Source organism: Vulpes vulpes, chromosome 4, assembly GCF_048418805.1.
Source record: "Vulpes vulpes isolate BD-2025 chromosome 4, VulVul3, whole genome shotgun sequence".
NCBI classification, from domain to species: Eukaryota; Metazoa; Chordata; class Mammalia; order Carnivora; family Canidae; genus Vulpes; species Vulpes vulpes.
This window is the reverse complement of record NC_132783.1, coordinates 79,646,868-79,667,179: the sequence shown is the minus strand read 5'-3', so window position 1 is coordinate 79,667,179 and position 20,312 is coordinate 79,646,868. Positions and strand designations below refer to the sequence as shown.

General features: G+C 45.2%; 1 protein-coding gene across 1 annotated transcript in view; it reads right to left on the bottom strand.

The window, feature by feature from the left end:
• STOX1 (storkhead box 1) overlaps positions 1-20,025 on the bottom strand; it is a 51,408-nt gene extending 31,383 nt beyond the window's left edge. Inside the window, exon 1 of the mRNA XM_072756204.1 lies at positions 19,660-20,025. Within this exon, the coding sequence (XP_072612305.1) occupies positions 19,660-19,969 (310 nt within the window). The 5' untranslated portion in view covers positions 19,970-20,025. The remainder of the gene's footprint in view (positions 1-19,659) is intronic.
• Between the last annotated feature and the right edge of the window lie 287 nt (positions 20,026-20,312).

Here is a 20,312-nt window from a genome sequence, read left to right as displayed (position 1 = left end):
CCGAAAACCAATCTATATATCCAAGAAGCTCAAAGAACTTCAAGTAGGATAGTGCTACACATGGACACATTGGAATGAAAACACTGAATGCCAAAGACAAGAAGAAAATCTTGAAAGCAGCAAGAGTAAAACAACTCCTCACATACAAAGGAGCCCCAGGTAGATTAACAGCTGACTTCTCACCAAAAACAATAGAGGCCAGAAGGCAGTGTATGATATATTTTTTCAGTGTACGACATATTTAAAGTGATGAAAGAATAAACTGTTTCTGATCCAGGACAACTCAGGTGTGCATTCCAAATAAAATTAATAAAGATGAGTATTAAAAACCCAACAATACTCTAGTCAAAAGATGTTAAATTTTAGGGATCCCTGGGTGGCGCAGCGGTTTAGTGCCTGCCTTTGGCCCAGGGTGTGATCCTGGAGACCCGGGATCGAATCCCACGTTGGGCTCCTGGTGCATGGAGCCTGCTTCTCCTCTGCCTGTGTCTCTGCCTCTCTCTGTGTGACTATCATAAATAAATAAAAATAAAAGATGTTAAATTTTAATGACTTTTTACTGCCACAATTAGATGACAATTGTATTAGAAAGTGAGTTAAGACCCACCATTCATTTTGTTCATGGAGTAAACTCTCTAGAATATTGGGGCTCCCTCTTCCTCCCATTCTTTTTGAAGGATGGAGTAGTGTTTTAACTTTGTGTGTTTCCCCTTATCTATCATGGAATGATATTTGGTCTCTATCCCCAGTTCTTGGCACAGTTCCTGCTTCCTAAAACCCTTGGAATTTCCTGAGTGATAAGAGTGACTACTAGGCCCTTTTAGATAGCCTCAGGATGGTTGCCAGAACAAGCCTTGATTAGAAGAAGCTTGGAAGTTTCAGCTCCACTCCCCAACCTCTGGGGCTGGGTGAGGGACTGAAGATTACACTCATTACCAATAGCAAAAAATTTAATAAATCATGGGGCAGCTGGCTGGCTCAGCCAGTGGAACGTGTGACTCTTGATCTTGGGTTATAAGTTTGAGCCCCATGTTGGGTGTAGAGATTACTTAATAAAAAATTTTTAAATAATGATTTGATCATGTCCATATAATAAAACCTCCATGAAACAAAGTTGGGAGAGCTTTCCAGTTAACGATTAGACCAAGGTGCTGGAGAGGGCAGGAAGCTCTGAAACCCTCTCCCACACTCCTTGCCTTGTGTATCCCTTCCATTTGGCTGTTCCTGTGTTATATCCTTTGTAATAAACCAATAAAAATAAGTAAAGCACTTTCCTGAGTTTTCTGAGTTACTTGAGCAAATTAATGAGCCTGAGGTGGTTGTGGGAACTCCTGATTTTGTAGCTAAGTTAGAAGTGTGGGTAACCTGGGGACCCAATACTTTCGACTGTCATCTAGAGTGGGGCCAGTCTTGTAGGACCATGTGGAGTCTGACACTAACTCCAGTGTCAGAATTAAATGGTAGGACACCCAATTGGCATCTGCAGAGAATGAACTGGTGTCCAGAGAAACCCTACCTCTCACTTGTCCTGCTTCCTTGGTCAGGAAGGCCCCAGCCCTCCCACAGCCCCCATGCTCCAAAAGGCAGGCAAAACTACACAGTCTAAGTATAAACAAATGAGATGTTATGGAATCTCAGCTACTGACAAAGTATCAACTTGAAAATGAGCATGTAACACAATATTCCACCCCAGGGAAGCTTCTGCAACACCAAACCCACCAGGGGGCTCCTTACTGTTTAGGGAAGTCAGAAAGTTAGTGTCTCAGAAACCCTACACCATTGTTTCCTAAACATCAATCATTTGGTTGCCTTTGGGATTTGGGACTTATCCACATATATAATAACATTTATCTTAAAATCAACTGTATTAAAATTATTACTAAGGAAACTTTATGTCCCTACTTTAAGTGGAAAATCAGTACCATTTGCTGTAACAGAGGTATACCTTACACCATTTAAAAAATGCTTGGGGTGCCTGGGAAGCTCAGTCCGTTGGCGCCTGACTCTTGGTCTCGGCTCAGGTCATGATCTCAGGGTTGTGAGATCAAGCCTTGAGTCAGGCTCTGAGCTGAGCTCGGAGTCTGCTTCTTTACTTCTCCCTTTTCCCTCTGTCCCTCCCCCTGCTCTCTTTCTCTCAAATAAATAAATCTTTTAAAAAATGCTTAAAGTCTAAATGCATATCTAAATCAACTTGTGTACCACCACCAATCCTATACATGCCACACCTTGCCCTAACCCGCTGTGTAGGATGAAAGAGTGAGAATGGAAACAGATGGCACTTTGTGACATGCCCTGAATTTGAGAACCAGGCTTCCTTCTGAGAAGACTGAATTCAACATTTTTCTTTTTTAAATTTTTATTTATGATAGTCACAGAGAGAGAAAGAGGCAGAGACACAGGCAGAGGGAGAAGCAGGCTCCATGCACCGGGAGCCTGATGTGGGATTCGATCCCGGGTCTCCAGGATCGCACCCTGGGCCAAAGGCAGGCACCAAACCGCTGCACCACCCAGGGATCCCTGAATTCAACATTTTTCTAAAGGCACATGAAGTAAACACTAACCTCTACAGTGCCTTGATTCTGTTAAATCAGAACACTAAATTTTTAAGTAATTTTTAAAAAGTTTTTATTACCAGTCAACTAGCAAATATAACATACAACTATGGGCGAATGCCCATATGGGCGACTGCAGGCTAGACAATTAAGCTCAGTTTAAAAACAAAAAACACAGCCCTGGGCTTTCTGAAAAGTGCTATCACCAAATGCTATTGCTCTCCAGCACCGGACCAGTCTATGTGACCTACAGTTACCATTTAAAGACCCACCAGGGTGCTCGCTTTGGCAGCACATATACTAAAGACCCACCAGGGGTGCCTGGTCAGCTCAGTCAGTAGAGCGTGTGATTCTTGATCTCAGGGTCGTGAGTTCGAGATCCACGTTGGATGTAGAGATTACGTAAATAAATAAAATTTAAAAAAAATAAAATAAAGACCACACAACGCCTCTATTTCCTTTCTTAGGTTTATAGAGAGTAAGATGATGAAAAGTTTAAAAGAAATGGATTCTAAAAAAAAAAAAGAAAAGAAATGGATTCTGGCAAAGGCTGTGTCAAAAAGCAAAGGCTTGTGTCAAAAGCAAAGGCTGTGTCAAAACAATTTTTTTTAAAGACTTTATTTATTTATTCATGAGAGACACACAGAGAGAGAGAGAGAGAGAGAGAGAGAGAATGGGGCAGAGACACAGGCAGAGGGAGAAGCAGGCTCCATGCAGGGAGCCCGACATGGGACTTGATCCTGGGTCTCCAGATCACGCCCTGGGCCGAAGGCAGCACCAAATCGCTGAGCCACCCAGGCTGCCCAGCAATTTTTCTTTTTTAACCTCTATTGCAATAGGAATCAAAATCTAATACAGGGATAAGAACAATCGTGAAAAGAATGTGAGGAAAAGACACACATGCTCTGTCTTGCTAAGCTCCCACCCTTACTGGCTTTCCATTTCTGTGCACAGGGCCCTCAGCCAGAAGAGGCCTCAGCCAGAAGAGGCCCTCAGACAGAAGAGGCCTCCCATACAGAAGACAAAGCAGGGGCATGCCTCGATGCCCTGGTCCTCTGCAGTCTGATGCAGAGATGAACCTCCTCTGCTTAGGCCTCCTTCTGTAGCTCCCAGAAGCTGCAAGTGCCTCTGGTAGGTGGGATGTGGGCAGAAATCATATAATTTTAAATTTTTCAAAATACAATTTTTATTCACTCTAGATTAAAAGTAATATGGATTATTCTATATTTTTAGGAAATAGTGATTTATATACTAAGTGATAGGAAGAGGTCAGGAATTACTGGCTACAAGAAGTTACTCAATGATTCAGTGGGATAAAACCAGCACAACACTGCACAGAACATGCCCATTCCACAGACAAACTGAAGTGCAGAGACAGCAAGAGACTGGCCAGTGAGGGGACCAGTCAGGACCGGAATCCAGGTCTCATGGGCTCAGAGGCCAACAATGCCTGGTTGAATCTGAAAAAGCAAAGACTGGGACACACTAGTGCAGCCCTGATAAAGAAGAAAGTTGTCTCTGTGTCTATTTTAGCACAGTAGTGATCTTTGTGCATGGAACCCAGATGGCCAAAGTACACACTCCAGAGGACAGAATGAGGCCTCCCGGACAGTGTGATGGCAGGTAAGAATTGGCAGGGTACTGCGCCCTGCCAGCACCTGTGTGATCCACAACAATGAACCACTAGCACTCACTGAGAACTCAACTATTGCCAGGCATTTTTCTAAGTGCTTTACCTACATTGTTCCACTTAATCCTCCAACAACCCAACGTAGTCACAATATCTAAATTTTACCAAAGGGGAAGCAGAGCCATTAAGAGTCAAATAAATTTCACATCTTCTCAGTGCCTTGATATGATGTGAAACCAGGCAGTCTACCCCCAGAGCTGGTGTTCTCAACCAGGGATAATTACTGAGCACTATGTTCTGAAATCCCTCTTCCTCTTTCTTAAATACTGGCCCTGATCAGAGTGGCATCAGAGGCTCCTGCACAGCCCAGGCAAAAGCTGGGAGAAAGCAGGCCTGCAGACCACTTGGACTTTGATGGAAGACAGCAGTGAGGCTGGCTTGGGCCCGATGTGGTTGAGGTCTGGCCAGAATTAGCACCTTCCAGTTTGGGTCAATTAGCAGGAACTAGGGGCAGGCTCCTAGCTTCTGCCCTGAAGGAGACATGAGAACAAAATGACAGATCTGTTTCTCAATGCAGGAAACGCCACTTGGCCTATGCCCATGGGGCAAGGAGACCCAGCACTGCTCACTTTGCCCTGCCTCACACTCAGCTCAGAGCTGGCCTAGCACGGTTCTTGACCAATTCCAGGCAGGGTGCAGACAGGGAAAAATACTTGAAAACACTTTTACCCTCCAAAGAGTCCAAATCCACTCCTAACCTGACAAAATCAACTCCCCAATAACCTGGGAACCACCACAAAAATATATGTATCTGCTGATGCTCTTAAAGCTTAAGCCAGTGTCATCTTTTGTTGCCTTTCAAAATCCTTTCCACCTTCAGTTGATATGGATTTTCTAATTCTTCCTAAGGGATTTGTTCCTTTTTGATCTCAGTGCCTCTTGAGAATTTATTTATTTATTTTTTTTCCTCTTGAGAATTTAAATAGGTCTTCTGAGATTTCTGTTTCCTCTGCTTTCTCCTGCACCTGCATTGCTTACTCCTTGGTATCTGGAAGGCATTTGGTTTCACAGGTTTTCAAAGACTCCAAAGGTTGGAGGTCAAAATTTACATTTGTAACACACAGTCAGAAAAACAGAAGATTTAAGAGAGAGATATACCCATCAGAAGACTCAATATTGTTAAGATATTAATTCTCCTCAAGTTAATCTATAGATTTAACACAATTCTAATAAAAATTCTAGCAGGATTTTATTTTCTGTAGAAATTAACAAAGCAAGTCTAAAGTTTCTACAGAAAAGCAAAGTGGGGGGAGCCTGGATGGCTCAGCGGGTTGAGCATGTAGCTCTTTTTTTTTTTTTTTTTTTGAGATTTTATTTATTCATGAGAAACACAGAGAGAGAGGCAGAGACACCGGCAGAGGGAAAAGCAGGCTCCCTGCATTGAGCCAGATGCAGACCCGATCCCAGGACTCCAGGATCATGCTCTGGGCGGAAGGCAGCGCTAAATCGCTGAGCCACCTAGGCTGCCCAGCATGCAACGCTTGGTCTGGGGCGTAAGTTTGAGCCTGACACTAATGTAGAGATTGCTTGAGTAAATACACTTAAAAAAAACTTTAAAAAATAAAAAAAAGTGGGAGGGGAGAAATAAATAAATAAGTAAAGCAACCCATGTAATTGAGACATTGTCCTAAAATGCAGTTACTGGGATATGACCCTTAAATTAAAATTTTAAAAAAAATGTGGGGCCCTGGGAGGCTCAATCGGTTAAGTGTCTGCCTTCAGCTCAAGGTATGATCCCAGGGTCCTGAGATCGAGCCCCACTGTCAGGCTCCCAGCTCAGCGGGGAGTCAGCTTGTCCCTCTGCCCCTCCTGCTCGTGCTCTCTCTACCTCTCTCTCTCAAATAAATAAATAAAAATCTTAAAAAAAAAAAAAAGAGGAAGAAATGAAAAGCAAAGGACCTGTAACAACAGCCAAAACAAAAAGAAACAAAGCTGGATTTCAAGATTTACAATATAGCTACAGTCATCAGGATAATGTAGTATTGGTGAAAGGGTAGGTATATACATCAAAGGAAGAGAACATAGTCCAGAAATATGTGGTCAACTGCTATTTGACAAAGGGCCAATGGAGAAAGGACAGTCTTTTCAACAAATAGTTCTTGAAAAATTAAACATACACACGCAAAACAATGAACCTCGACTCATAACTCACACCATATACAAATATTTACGTGAAATGCATCAGAGAACCAAATAGACCAGAAGTATAAGGTTTCTAAAAGAAAACATAGGGCAAAAATCTTTATGATCTTGGTGAGGTAAATATGTCTTAGGACACAACAAACAAAAAAGAAAAAACTGATCAATTGGACTTCATTAAAATTCAAAACTTCTTTTCTTCACAAGATGCTGGTAAAAAAATAATAACAAAAAGACCAAACAAAGACTGGGAGAAAACATTTGCAAAACACATATCTGATAAAGAACTTGTATCTAAAAAAAAAAAAAAAATTAAAAAAAAAAAAAAGAACTTGTATCTATGGGCAGCCCCAGTGGTGCAGCCGTTTAGCGCCGCCTGCAGCCCAGGGCGTGATCCTGGAGACTCTGGATCGAGTCCCACGTCGGGCTCCCTGCATGGAGCCTGCTTCTCCCTCTGCCTGTGTCTCTGCCTCTCTCTCTCATAAATAAACAAAATCTTTACCAAAAAAAAGCCAAATATTGCATTTTAAAAATATAATTTATAAGCACTCGCAGTTATGTAAGATTAGTCAGCCTAACAGAAAAACTTGTGTTGCCGGGCCCTCCCATCAAATAAATACACTCACAACTGATGGTTTTAAACTTGGCAGAGGGATCCCTGGGTGGCGCAGCTGTTTGGCGCCGGCCTTTGGCCCAGGGCATGATCCTGGAGACCCCGGATCGAATCCCACATCAGGTTCCCGGTGCATGGAGCCTGCCTTCTCCCTCTGCCTGTGTCTCTGCCTCTCTCTCTCTCTGTGACTATCATAAATAAATAAAAATTAAAAAAAAAATAAACTTGGCAGATAAAAGCTGTTCCAGTTTAAAGAGATTCTCACAAGGGACTTCCTGTTCTTAAATCAACAGCTACAGCGACACTGCAGAGCCACAGAGGGGAGCCAAATATCAGCAAGGGGATCATTTTGCACATTTTCCCCCAACAGATAAATTTTTTAAGTTAATCGTGTAAAAAGCTTAATATTGCAAATGATCTTGAGTAAGCAGCTTGTTTCCTCATCTGTAAAAACTCAGCTGACCTAAAGAGTTCCCTGCATGAAAAATTTAAAGTCTCGGCACCTGGTTGGCTCAAGGGGTTGACAATCTGCCTTTGGCTGGTAATCCTGGGGTCCTGGGATCAAGTCCTGCTTCTCCCTCTGCTATGTCTCTGCCTCTCTCTGCGTCTCTCATGAGCAAATAAATAAAATCTCAAAAACAGAAAAAACTTAAAAGCCTGACTTTCCCTAACTAGCACAATTTAGTTGAACCTCCAGGGGGCCTTTGAAAGCCCTCTGATCTATAAAATCTGTGAAGTGAAACTCTACTCCTTGAAACCTCCATTGTGTGTGTGTGTGTGTGTGTGTGTGTGTGTGTGTGTGTGTGTGTGTGGTATGTGTGTCTGTGTCATATCTGATTAGGGCATTTCCACATCCAAAGCCACAACTCTGGGGACACCTGGGTAGCTCAGTGGTTGAGTGCCTTTGGCTCAGGGTGTGATCCCGCCGGCCAGGACTGAGTTCTGCATCAGACTCCCTGCATGGAGCCTGCTTCTCTCTCTGCCTATGTCCCTTCCTCTCTCTCTCTCTCTTAAAAATTAATTAATTAATTAATTAATTAAAAAATCTTAAAACAACAACAACAGAAAACAAAGCCACAACTCTGGGGCAGGGCAAGCATGGTGACAGTCACTAATAGGAGGACTGCAGGATGGTTGTGCTGGGGAAACTCAATCCCGGGTCCCACGTTTAACACTCTTCAAACAGCCCAGATTCTGTCCAGTGTTCCCCAGTGCCTAGCCCCACACTCTATCCTCCGATGCTCATGCTCCCCAGGGGAGGGGTCCTTGGGCAGTTTTTCTCTCTCCAACCATTGCAGCTGCTCAGAAACTGTGAACCTCTGTAAGGCAGGCCTCTGGGCCCACTAGATGAACCTATCAGCTCCTTACACAGGAAGATGCTCCATAGGAACCCAGAGTTCCCAAGAATTCCTCAAACATCACCCCCAGAAGGAGTTTGGCAAAAGGGGTTTCCATGGTAGGATAAGCTTGGAGCACTTAAGAGTTTTCTCCTGTCTTCCAGATGGAGGCAGCCAACAGATTAAGTCTCCCAAAAATCTTTGCAGTAATAAAAACTGTTTAAATATGGTTCCCAAACCCAACCAGGAAACTGTTTTTCATGTAATACCTATTTACATGCCACAGAGCTGGTGTTTCCAGCGGGATCCCTGAGTGGCTCAGCAGTTAAGCATCTGCTTTTGGCTCAGGTTGTGATCTTGGAGTCCTGGGATTGAGTCCCACATCGGGCTCCTCACAGCGAGCCTGCTTCTTCCCCTGCCTGTGTCTCTGCATCTCTCTGTGTATGTCTCATGAATAAATAAATAAAATCTTTTTTTTAAAAGTTCCTTCATGGGATCCCTGGGTGTCACAGCGGTTTGGTGCCTACCTTCGGCCCAGGGCACGATCCTGGAGACCCAGGATCAAATCCCACATCGGGCTCCCTGCATGGAGCCTGCTTCTCCCTCTGCCTATGTCTCTGCCTCTCTCTCTGTGACTATCATAAATAAAATCTTAAAAAAATAAAGTTCCTTTATTTTTTGGCCGGCGGGATCACACCCTGAGCCAAAGGCACTCAAAATAAATAATTTTATTTATTTATTCATAGACACAGAGAAAGAGGCAGAGACACAGGCAGAGGGAGAAGCAGGCTCCATGCAGGGAGCCCGATGTGGGACTCGATCCTGGGTCTCCAGGATCACACCCCAGGCTGTAGGCAGCACCAAACCGCTGCGCCACCAGGACTGCCCTAAATAAATAAAATCTTAAAAAAAAAAAAAAAAAAAAGATGCCACACAACTAGGTCAATGCTGTCAACTACCTTGCATTTATACTTTTTTTAAGTGACCTTTCTAGAAACTTTTTGTTTCCTAGAAAAAAAGATACATGTAACATGCTAACATTTATGTAAAAATGGGGGTGAATACATTCCCATGGATTGCTTATAGATATATAAATTATCTCTGGAAGGATTAGGGAACTGGTCACTGTGGCTATTTCCAGAGAAAGGAAAGGAAAAGTGGCTGGGGGCAGGGACAAGAGACTTCTTATTTTGTGCCTTTTGTACCAGGTACATATGTTACCTAAGCAACCTATTAAATTAAAATTAAATAACAGGCACTAAATAAAGTAATACCTTATAAATATGAAAGCATTCACAAGTGCGTGAGCACACACATGCACACAAAACATTCCAACCATAATCAATGCCAGAGAGAAATAGCCACTGTTCATATGTGGTGTTTGTACTTTGGTCCCACTTGCCTTTTTCCGCTTTTGTTGTCTGTGCTTTTGGTGTCATAGACAAGAAATCATTGCCAAGACCCATGTCATGAAACTTTTCCTCTATATATTTTTTAGGAGTTTTACAGTTTCAGGTCTTATATTTAAGTTTTTAATCCATTTTAAGTTGATTTCTGTATATGGTGTAAGAGTTCAATTTTATTCTTTTGCATGTGGATGTCCAGTTCTCCCAACACCATTTGTTGATGAGACTATCCCTTCCCCAGTGTATTCTTGGCACCCTTACCAAAACTCAGCGCACTCTATGTGTCAGTTTATTTCTGGGCTTTCTATTCTGTTCCACTGGTATAGATGTCAATCTTTATGCCAGTACCATAAGTGTTCTATTACAGTAGTTTTGTAACATATTAAAATCAGGAATTGTGATGCTTCCAGCTTTGTTTTTCTTGCTCAAGATTGTTTTGACTGTCCAGTTTCCTCCTGTAATCCCATATGAATTTTGGAATTATTTTTTCTGTTTCTGTAAAAAATGTCATTGAGATTTTGATATGAATTGCAAATGAATCTGTAGATTACATGGACATTAAAAAAACATCAGTCAAGGGGTGCCTGGGTGGTTCAGTTGGGCATCTGCCCTTGGCTCAGGTCCTAGAGGTGCAGAGAAGAATGATGCCTGACCTAAAGGCTCCCAGAAACTTAGCAGCAGGATTACTTCCAAACTCATGGCTCTTTCTACAGCACCCAGGCACCTTTTGGGATCTGAGCTAAGGCACAGGACAAGAATTGTGGACTTGACCAGCACCAAGGAGGCTGGGAGATAACAGGAACGACAAGAACAGGCACAGCAATCTTGAAAATAAAAACGTGCCAGATGAATAATCAGCACAGGCCCCAGTGGAGATAGGATGTCTAGAAAGCGGGATCCCTGGGTGGCTCAGCAGTTGAGCATCTGTTTTTGGCTCAGGTTGTGATCTTGGAGTCCTGGGATTGAGTCCCGCATCGGGCTCCTCACAGTGAGCCTGCTTCTTCCTCTGCCTGTGTCTCTGCATCTCTCTGTGTATGTCTCATGAATAAATAAATAAAATCTTAAAAAAAAAAAAAAAAGATGCCTAGAGACCAAGAGCCCAGAGACACATCTGCTACTCCCTCCACACTGGAGACTGCCATGTGTTTGCTGTTTTCTTGATTTTAAGCCTGGAGGAGGCACAGGCTGTGTGCTCTCAGGTACTTGATCTTCAAAACAACCTGCAAAGCACAGATTGGGTCCTTATTTGTACCCATGAAGACAATGGAGCTGAGAGGGGTTAAGCAACTAGCTCAAGGCCAACCATAGCTAGCTAACAAGTGGCAGGAGTATAAACCCAGTTTTTTCTACTAACATGTGGTTCTGGGTGATCTGGAAACTTTAAACTATGACTTTAATGATTCTTCAAATCCATTTTGTTGTCTGCAATTGAAAATAATTTTGAGGACGCCTGGATGGCTCAGCGGTTGAGCATCTGCCTTTGGCTCAGGTCCTGATCCCGGGATCCGGGATCGAGTCCCACATCGGGCTCCTTGCGGGGAGCCTGCTTCTCCTTCTGCCTATGTTTCTGCCTCTCTCTCTCTCGTGAATAAATAAATAAAATCTTAAAAAAAGAATTTTGTGCTGGAGTTCTTCAATAGTAATGCACGTGAGATTCACAAGGATATTTAAAAGGCTCAATGGGGGCACTGGGTAGCTCAGATGGCTAAACATCTGACTTGGGCTCAGGTCATGATCTCCAGGTCCTAGGATCAGGCACACATCAGGCTCCCTGCTCAATGGGGAGTCTGCCTCCTACTCTCCTTCTGCACCCCCCCATACGCTCATGTGCTCTGTCTCGCTCTCTCAAATGAATAATGAATAAATAAAATCTTTAAAGATAAATAAAAGACTCATGGTACAGCAGGAGAAGGAAGATGACCATCTTTACAAACATCTTGGAGCTGATCAACATCTTCCTGGGACATTGGCCCCTCCAACCAGCAACAGAGGTAAGAACAGAAGTGTCTAAAACTCAAGGATGAGGGGATCCCTGGGTGGCTCAGTGGCTTAGTGCCTGCCTTCAGCCCAGGGTGTTATCCTGGAGCCCTGGGATCGAGTCCCACATGAGGCTCCCTGCATGGAGCCTGCTTCTCCCTCTGCCTGTGCTCTGCCTCTCTCTCTGTGTCTCTCATGAATAAATAAATTCTTTTTAAAAAAATAAAATTGTAAAAAAGAACATAACTGAAGCTTCTCAAAAGAAATCCTACTTATGCATAGTAGCTTTGGCTGTGCCCAAGCATTCCAGACTGCCCTTCATGATGGTTAGGAATACAGATTCTGGGGGTGCCTGGGTGACTCAGTTAAGCGTCTGCTTTGGTCTCAGGTCATGATCCCGGGGTCCTGGAATTAAGCCCCATGTCAGGCTCTCTGCTCACCGGGGAGCCTGCTTCTCCCTCTCTCTCTGCTGCTCTACCTGCTTGTGCACATGCTCTCTCTGTCAAGTTAAAAAAATTTTTTAAAGATTTTATTTATTTATTCATGAGAGATACACAGAGAGAGAGAGAGAGGCAGAGACCCAGGCAGAGGGAGAAGCAGGCTCCATGCAGGGAGCCTGACGAGGGACTCGATCCCAGGTCTCCAGGATCACACCCTGGGCTGTAGGCTGTGCTAAACCGCTGAGCCACCAGGGCTGTCCAAATTAAATTTTTTTTAAAAATATGGCTTCTGGACTTGCCTGCCTGGCCCCCACAACCTTGCAAAGCCAATTCCTCATAATAACTCCCTGAATTTGTATCTCATACTGGTTCTGAATCTCTGATTGAACTTTGATAACAGGAAGACAGGTACCTTTCAGAAGACGGGGAGAACAAGAAGGCTCAGGCTGGATCTGGATCAGGGAACACTGCAATGCATGTTAAAGGCTCTGGACTTTTTCTGAAAAGCAAAGGGGAGCAGCAGAGGGATCTGAGCAGATGAAGGGAAGAATTAGATCTGCATTTCAGATGTCGTTCGTCTGGCTACCTGTGGGATGGAGAATGGACTAGAGTGTACAGGGCCAGCCAGGAGGAGGCACCACAAAAAAGGGAAGAAGCTGAAGCCATCACTCAGGTAGGAAATGGTGAGATCTTGGGTGGACAAAGGCCTGGTAGGGAAAACAGAAAGAAATGCGTTTGAGAGACAGAGGAGTTAAGCCTCATGGAACTTGGTGACCTACTGGCCTGGAGTATGAGGAACAGAGTGGAGGAATCCAAGCTGACTTCCGGGTTAATGGTTCTTTTCATCCTACTGGACCTCAATACCACATGGCAGCAACTTGAGGTGTGTTCTCTTATCCACCAGTCGTTAAATCAAAACATGTGGCTAGAAACACTCATTAACTACCCATATGCTACATCCAGATCATCTAACTCGGGGACAATATGCCTACAGGATACCCTGTTGTGAGCCCTTTGGCTCTTTCAGACTGAACCCTTCAGCTGCCCCTGCACAGAATAAGAAGAAAGGTAACATCTGGCAGGACAAAACCAGAAAAACATGGCTGGAAAGATCCTGGGTAGGAAGGAGGGAGGTGAGGGTAGGGGCATGGTCTGAGCAGCTGTTTCTGCCATTTCCTGGGCCTGGAATGGACCAAAGGCACAGTGGGAATCTGAGAGCCTCACAGGGAGAGTGAGGACTAGGGCACTGGCTGATGAAAAATACCAGAACCTTCACAGGACCCCTGGGAAGATTGATAGCAGACAAAAAGTGAGGCAAGAAACCCACATAACAGCAGCACATCACAGCCTAAAGTCCACTTCCTGTCTGCAAAACGGGCAAAATTATTCCATCTACTCACCTAACAGAAGAAAAGGAATAATCAGGCTAGAAAAGACTGGGGATATATCAATATCTATCTGGGAGAAAGAAGAGATGGAACAGAGGTATTTGTTCTTGGTCACTGTCTAAACCATCTTGACATGACCATTAATTTCTCTGTAGGCTAGACATTTCTCATCACCAGAATGACATTTTAAGAGGAAAAGAAAGAATAAATATGCAAAGAATAAAGAGAAAGAAATCCAAATACATTGGGACAGCTGGGTGGCTCAGTGGTTGAGTGACTGCCTTCGGCTCAAGGTGTGATTCCAGAGTCCCAGGATCAAGTCCCATATTGGGCTCCTTGCATAGAGCCTAATTCTGTCTTTGCCTCTCTCTGTCTCTCTTATGAGTAAGTAAATAAAATCTAAAAAAGAAAAAAAGAAAAAAAAAGAAATCGGGCAGCCTGGGTGGCTTAGCAGTTGAGCCTCTGCTTTTGGCTCAGGGCATGATCCCAGGGTCTCTGGATCGAGTCCCACATGGGACTCTTTTCACGGAGCCTGCTTCTCCCTCTGCCTGTGTCTCTGCCTCTCTCTCTCTGTGTGTGTGTGTCTCTCATGAGTAAATAAATATGTAAAAAAAATTTTTTTTAAGTTTTATTTATTTATTCATGATAGACAGAGAAAGAGAGAGAGAGGCAGAGACACAGGCAGAGGGAGAAGCAGGCTCCAAGCCAGGAGCCTGACGCAGGACTCGATTCCGGGACTCCAGGATGGTGCCTTGGGCCAAAGGCAGGCGCCAAACCGCTGAGCCCCCCAGGGATCCCCTAAAATTTTTTTTAATTAAAAAAAATAAAATAATTCCATTTATAATAGCATCAAAGACAAAGTTCTTAGGAACATAAATTTAACAAAATATATTCATATACTATACCGTACAAGTAAAAGCCATTGCTAAGAAAAATTCAGAACACTCAAACAGAGATATACCATGTTCATGGATTGCTTAAATGTCAATTCTCCCCAAATTAGGGTGACCAATCATCCCAGTTTGCCTGGAACTGAAGGAGTTCCCAAGATGCAAGACTATCATTTCAAAAGTCAGGGCAATCTTGGGCAAATCAGGATGAATTTCTCTTCTAATTTCATTTATTTTATTTTATTTATTTATTCATGAAAATACACAGAGAGGAGAGAGAAGCAGAGACACAGGCAGAGGGAGACGCAGGCTCCATGCAGGGAGCCTGATGTGAGGCTCGATCCTGGGTCTCCAGGATCACACCCTGGGCTGAAGGCAGCACTAAACCACTGAGCCACCGGGGCTGCCCTCTTTTCTAATTTCAAATTGATCTATGGTTTCAACACAATCCCAGCTGGATTTTTTTTTTTTTTAAGAAATTAACAGACTGATTCTAAAATTTATGTGGAAAAACAAAGAATCTATAGTAGCCAAAACAATTTGGAGGAAGAACAAAATTAGAGTGTTCACAATATCTGATTTCAAGTTTTACTATAAAGTACAATAAGACAGTACATTATTGGGCAGCCCAGGTGGCTCAGGGATTTAGCGCTGCCCTCAGCCCAAGGCCTGATCCTGGAGATCCGGGATCGAGTCCCACGTCGGGCTCCCTGCATGGAGCCTGCTTCTCCCTCTGTCTGTGTCTCTGCCTCTCTGTCTCTCTCTCTCTCTCTCTCTCTCTGTCTCTCATGAATAAATAAATAAAATCTTAAAAAAATAGTATATTATTGATAAAAGGACACAATATCAATGGAAACAGACCCCCATATATATATTCAATAGACTTTCAACAAAGACAATTCGATGAAAAAGGCTAGTTTTCTCAACGAATTGTCCTTGAATAATTAGACATCCATATGTAGAAAACTGAACCTCACCCACCATATCATTCACAAAAATTAACTTGAAATGGATCATAGACCTAAATGTAAAACAATAAAACTATAAAACTTCTAGGAAAAAAAAAAACAGAGGAGAAAATCATTAGGTTAGGCAAAATTAATAAAGGATACAAAAAATATGATCCATAATGGAGAAAAAAGGATAAATTAGATTTTTTTTAAAAGATTTTATTTATTCATGAGAGACACAGAGAGAGAGAGGCAGAGATATAGGTAGAGGGAGGAGAAGCAGGCTCCATGTAGGGAGTCCGATGTGGGACTCAATCCCAGGACTCTTGGATCACATCCTGGGCCAAAGGCAGACGCTCAACCACTGAGCCACCCAGGCATTCCAAGGATAAATTAAATTTAATCAAAATTTAAAATTTCTCTCTAAAAGATGCCACTGAAAAACTACATAGGTAAGCCACATTCTAGGCTGTATTCACAAAACATATATCTAACAAAGGACTGGTATTCAGGGTATATAAAGAACTCCTAAGATGCAATAATAATGAAATAATGAATAATAATAAGATAAAAATACTCTCCAGGGGGAATGCCAGGGTGGTTCAGTGGTTGAGTATCAGCCTTCAGCTCAGGTCGTGATCCCAGGGTCCCAGGATCAAGTCCCACATTGGGCTCCCTGCATGGAGGCTGCTTCTCCCTCTGCCTATGTCTCTGCCTCTTTCTCTGTGTCTCTCATGAATAAATAAATAAATAATCTGTAAAATAAATAAATAAATAAGACACAGGGACACCTGGGTGGCTCAGCGGTTGAGAATCTGCCTCCAACTCAGGGCGGGATCCTGGGGCCTGGGGATCAAGTACCACATCGGGCTCCTAGCAGGGAGCTTGCTTCTCCCTCTGCCTATCTCTCTCTTTCTCGCTCTCGCTCTCGCTCTCTGTCTCTCATGAATAAATAAATAAGATCTTTAAAATAAAATAAAATAGACACACGTAGCACAGTACCTGGTATATGAATGAATTAATGAAGGAAGTATGTAGAAAGAGCCACGGGTATTTTTATTCAATGATAACAGATGGAAGGCCATGCATGCTAGGGATCAAAGAGCAGGGATACCTCAGCTATAAATTTCAGGAGAAAGGAGCAAACTGTTTAACCAAGTGGCCTTCCCCGCCTTACCCCTCGGGAGGCCATCATTAACCTTTCACCTCCCCAGGAGGTGTGGTCCCAGAGTAACAACCCATTCAACCAAACAAATACAGGTGTCCCCCCACCCCTAACCACCTGCAGAGGTTCAGCTTGCTGAGCAGATATTTCCCTCCAGCTTCCAGAGTCATCCTTTTAATTTGTTAATGTCACTTGCTTATTAAAAACAAAAAAGACTGAGTAGCGGAGCACACAAGAAGACTTAGCCCCTGGTCATCAGGCTAAAGGTCCTACATCCCTCTTTAGGGGTATGTTTAGGGGTATGTTCTCAACTTGGGAACTATTTTCCTCACCAGAGGGAAGTTGAGGTGGAGAGTAAAGAGGAAAAGAATAGGCACAAAACATGGAGAAAACATAAACTCCTCTAGGCCTCTTTTTTTTTTTTTTAAGCAATTGTGATTTTATTTTTTTTTTAATTTTTATTTATTCATGATAGGCACACAGTGAGAGAGAGAGAGGCAGAGACATAGGCAGAGGGAGAAGCAGGCTCCATGCACTGGGATGCCCGACGTGGGATTCAATCCTGGGGCTCCAGGATCACGCCCTGGGCCAAAGGCAGGCACCAAACCGCTGCGCCACCCAGGGATCCCTCCTCCAGGCCTTAAATTCAGGTGTGCACCTGAAACTCAGGTCACTCTTGTCTGCTCAACCAGGGCACTCCCTCCTCATATCTTATGAGGTAACAGACCAAATTGATCCTCTGTGTCTTTTGCTAGGATTTTGCTCTTTGCCACAAAGTTAACAATATCTACAAGAGTGCAATGTTGCTCTTCCCTTACCTTCCAGGGAGCCCATTTTAGCTTTTGAAAGTCAGTGCTGCTAGATTCAGGAAAGCAAGTGAACCAAAACTTCCAATTTCTTTAGGGAAAGGCAGCGAGCTCCTCTGGCCTTCTCCACATTCTGGGACTCTAAGACGGCCTAAGAGCTGCCTTAATGCCTCCTCTCCTTTGATCTGACTTATGGACCTCAAGTTAGACTAGTAATTATCAATTCTATTCAAAATAAACTTCTTCCCCATATGTGTCCATTGGCCTGCCTCAAATAAGATCTATCTCCATTTTGCTTTTCAAATTGTCCTAATAGATGGTTTTGTACCAATTCCAGCTAAATGTCCAAATTCTCATCAGGCCTCTGTTTAAAAAACAAACAAAAAACAACCCTCAAAATATTCCTTCTAAGAGGGACACTTGGGTGGCACAGTGGTTGAGCATCTATGTTTGGCTCAGGGCTGAGATCTTGGGATCCAGGATCCAGGATCAAGTCCCACATTGGGCTCCCTGCATGAATCCTGCTTCTCCCTCTGTCTATGTCTCTGCCTCTGTGTGTGTGTGTGTGTGTGTGTGTGTGTGTCTCATGAATAAATAATAAATAAATATTTTTTAAAAATTCCTTCAAAAAAAAAATTCCTTCTAAGAGACCCAAGTCAGAGGTGATGGCCCAGCATAAAGACCACTGTTATTGCACACCCCATAGAATACAGTGTCCGTAGTACCCTGAGTTGTACAGTGAGGCAGCATTATCTAGTGGGTGGAGAACTGGAGCACCTGGTAACATGTCTTCTTTGTCCACTACACTGTTCAGATGGCAGCAAACAGGGCCGAGTCAGGAACCACCACTTACCACTGCTTGCTGGGCCCCAGACGGTGGCATCATGGCTGCCTCTGGCTTAGCATGAGTGTTCTCTGTGTCACCCTCAGGTCCAGACCCCCAACTCCATCCTCCCTCTCTGCAACACTCTATACTCACCCTTTGAAAGGGAGTGGGGGAACCAGAGAATGCAACCACTAATTCAAACCAGAAAAACGGAGGGTACGGAACTGAAAAGAGTTTTTCATCCAGCCAGTCTGAAAGACCCCTTCCCGGTGAGAATTTTGGCTTGGCTATTTGGCTCTCTGCTTTCAGAGTCAGAAACCTATTTTCTGCACTAACTCCTGCAAGTAAAAGGAGACGAAATGTGTATGTGGCTTTGCCAATGAGCTCTCTTTTGCTTTTAACATAAGAAAAAGTGGGGCAGGGGCACCAGACAGAATGGAAATGCATGGAGATGAAAAGCCAGGGTGCAGCCTCACTGGTGGGGTTGTTGAGACATCTCTAAGCAGATGATACAGAAGTGCCTCTTGCTACCCTCCCCTCTATCCCATGTCCCTTCTCCCTGGGGACTAAAATAAACGTGTTTTATTTGCTCCATCTGAGGAGGAGGATTTATGGGCTGAGAGAGTGAGGGGTTCCTGGGTAGGAGTCAAAATTCAGGGCTGGAACAACTGGTGACTTGTCGACAACACACCATCAAATGGTCGTCACAACCCCACAAAAATGCAAACAAACCAGACTGTTGCAGGGAGTGGACATGCCCTCCTGGCTTTAGCGGTGGGTGTCAAAGACACTTAATGGTGCAGTGGTTTCAAATGAAGCTATTTCACACAAGTAAAAAGTTGCTGTCTTCTCACCAGCGGGCTCTCTTAAAAGACTGAAAAGAAGGAATTTTCTCTATTTAGCTAATGGGACGGGATGTGTTCAGAGCATCATTTGTCATTTCTTTTTCCCAAGAAGTTAATGACCTCAAACCTTCACCTAGGCCCTGGGCCGATCCCAGCACACCACCCAGTACAGAAGGGCCTGGAAACCACAGGCTGCTGTCCGCTCCAGGACTGTAACTTTTTAAAATAAATTAAAGTAAATAAATAAATAAGAAGGAAAAGAAAGAAAGAAGAAAGAAAGAAAGAAAGAAAGAAAGAAAGAAAGAAAGAAAGAAAGAAAGAAAAAGAAAGAAAAAAAAGAAAGAAAGAAGCAACCAGTCCAGCGGTCCCCTTCCTAAGCGCCCCCAGGGCGCGGGGGGCAGAGGCCTCCACCTCCTGACCCCAGGCCCGTGCCCCGAGCTCCCCGAGCATCACTTTTCTAAGGAGAAAGCTCCTTCCGCCAGGAACCTTGCAGGCTCCCCCGCTGGCAGAGTGGGGACACGGAGGCATCCTGGCGGCGGCCCAAGGCGGCGGCCAGGTGGCTCCGGGGCCCGGCCGGCCCCCCGCCCCCGCTCCGCCGGCTCCCGCGGCCTCTCCCGCCCGGGCCCCGCACTCACCCACCGCCCGGATGCGGAAGCCGCGCGGCGGGCGCAGCGCCCGGCGGCCCCAGGCGTCGCGCAGCACCTGCAGGCTGGCGGGAGGCGCGTGCACCAGCAGCACCGCGCGCGGCAGCCAGCCCTGGAACACCAGCCGCGAGGCGGCGCGCGCCAGCCGCGAGTCCCAGAAGCAGCGCGCGTTGGCGCGTCGGAAGGCGCGGAAGACCGCGCGCCCGCCCGGCTCCTCGGCGCCCGCCGCCGCCTCCGGCGCCTGCAGCCTGCACAGCACCAGCGCCAGCGAGCCCGGCGCCAGCTGCACCGGCCGGGCCATGCCGCCGCGGGAGGCCGGGGCCCCAGCCTGGCGCACGGTCCGGCGCGGCGGTCGCGCAGCCCCGGTGGCCCGGGCGCCGCACGCCCGGCGGGAGGGATCGGCCGACTGCGCGCGCGGCGCCGGCTGCCGGGGGAACGGGCTCCGGGGGCGGGGCCGGCTGCGCCCGGGAGCTCGGGGAGCGGAGGGGGGGCGGGCCCGCGGCGCCGGCTGCCGGGGAACGGGCTCCGGGGGCGGGGCCGGCTGCGCCCGGGAGCTCGGGGGGGCGGGGGGCGGGCCCCGCGGGGGCTCTTCCAAGCCCTCGGGGAGCCCCGCAGCTCCCGGGAGCCTCCTTCAACCGCGCGCG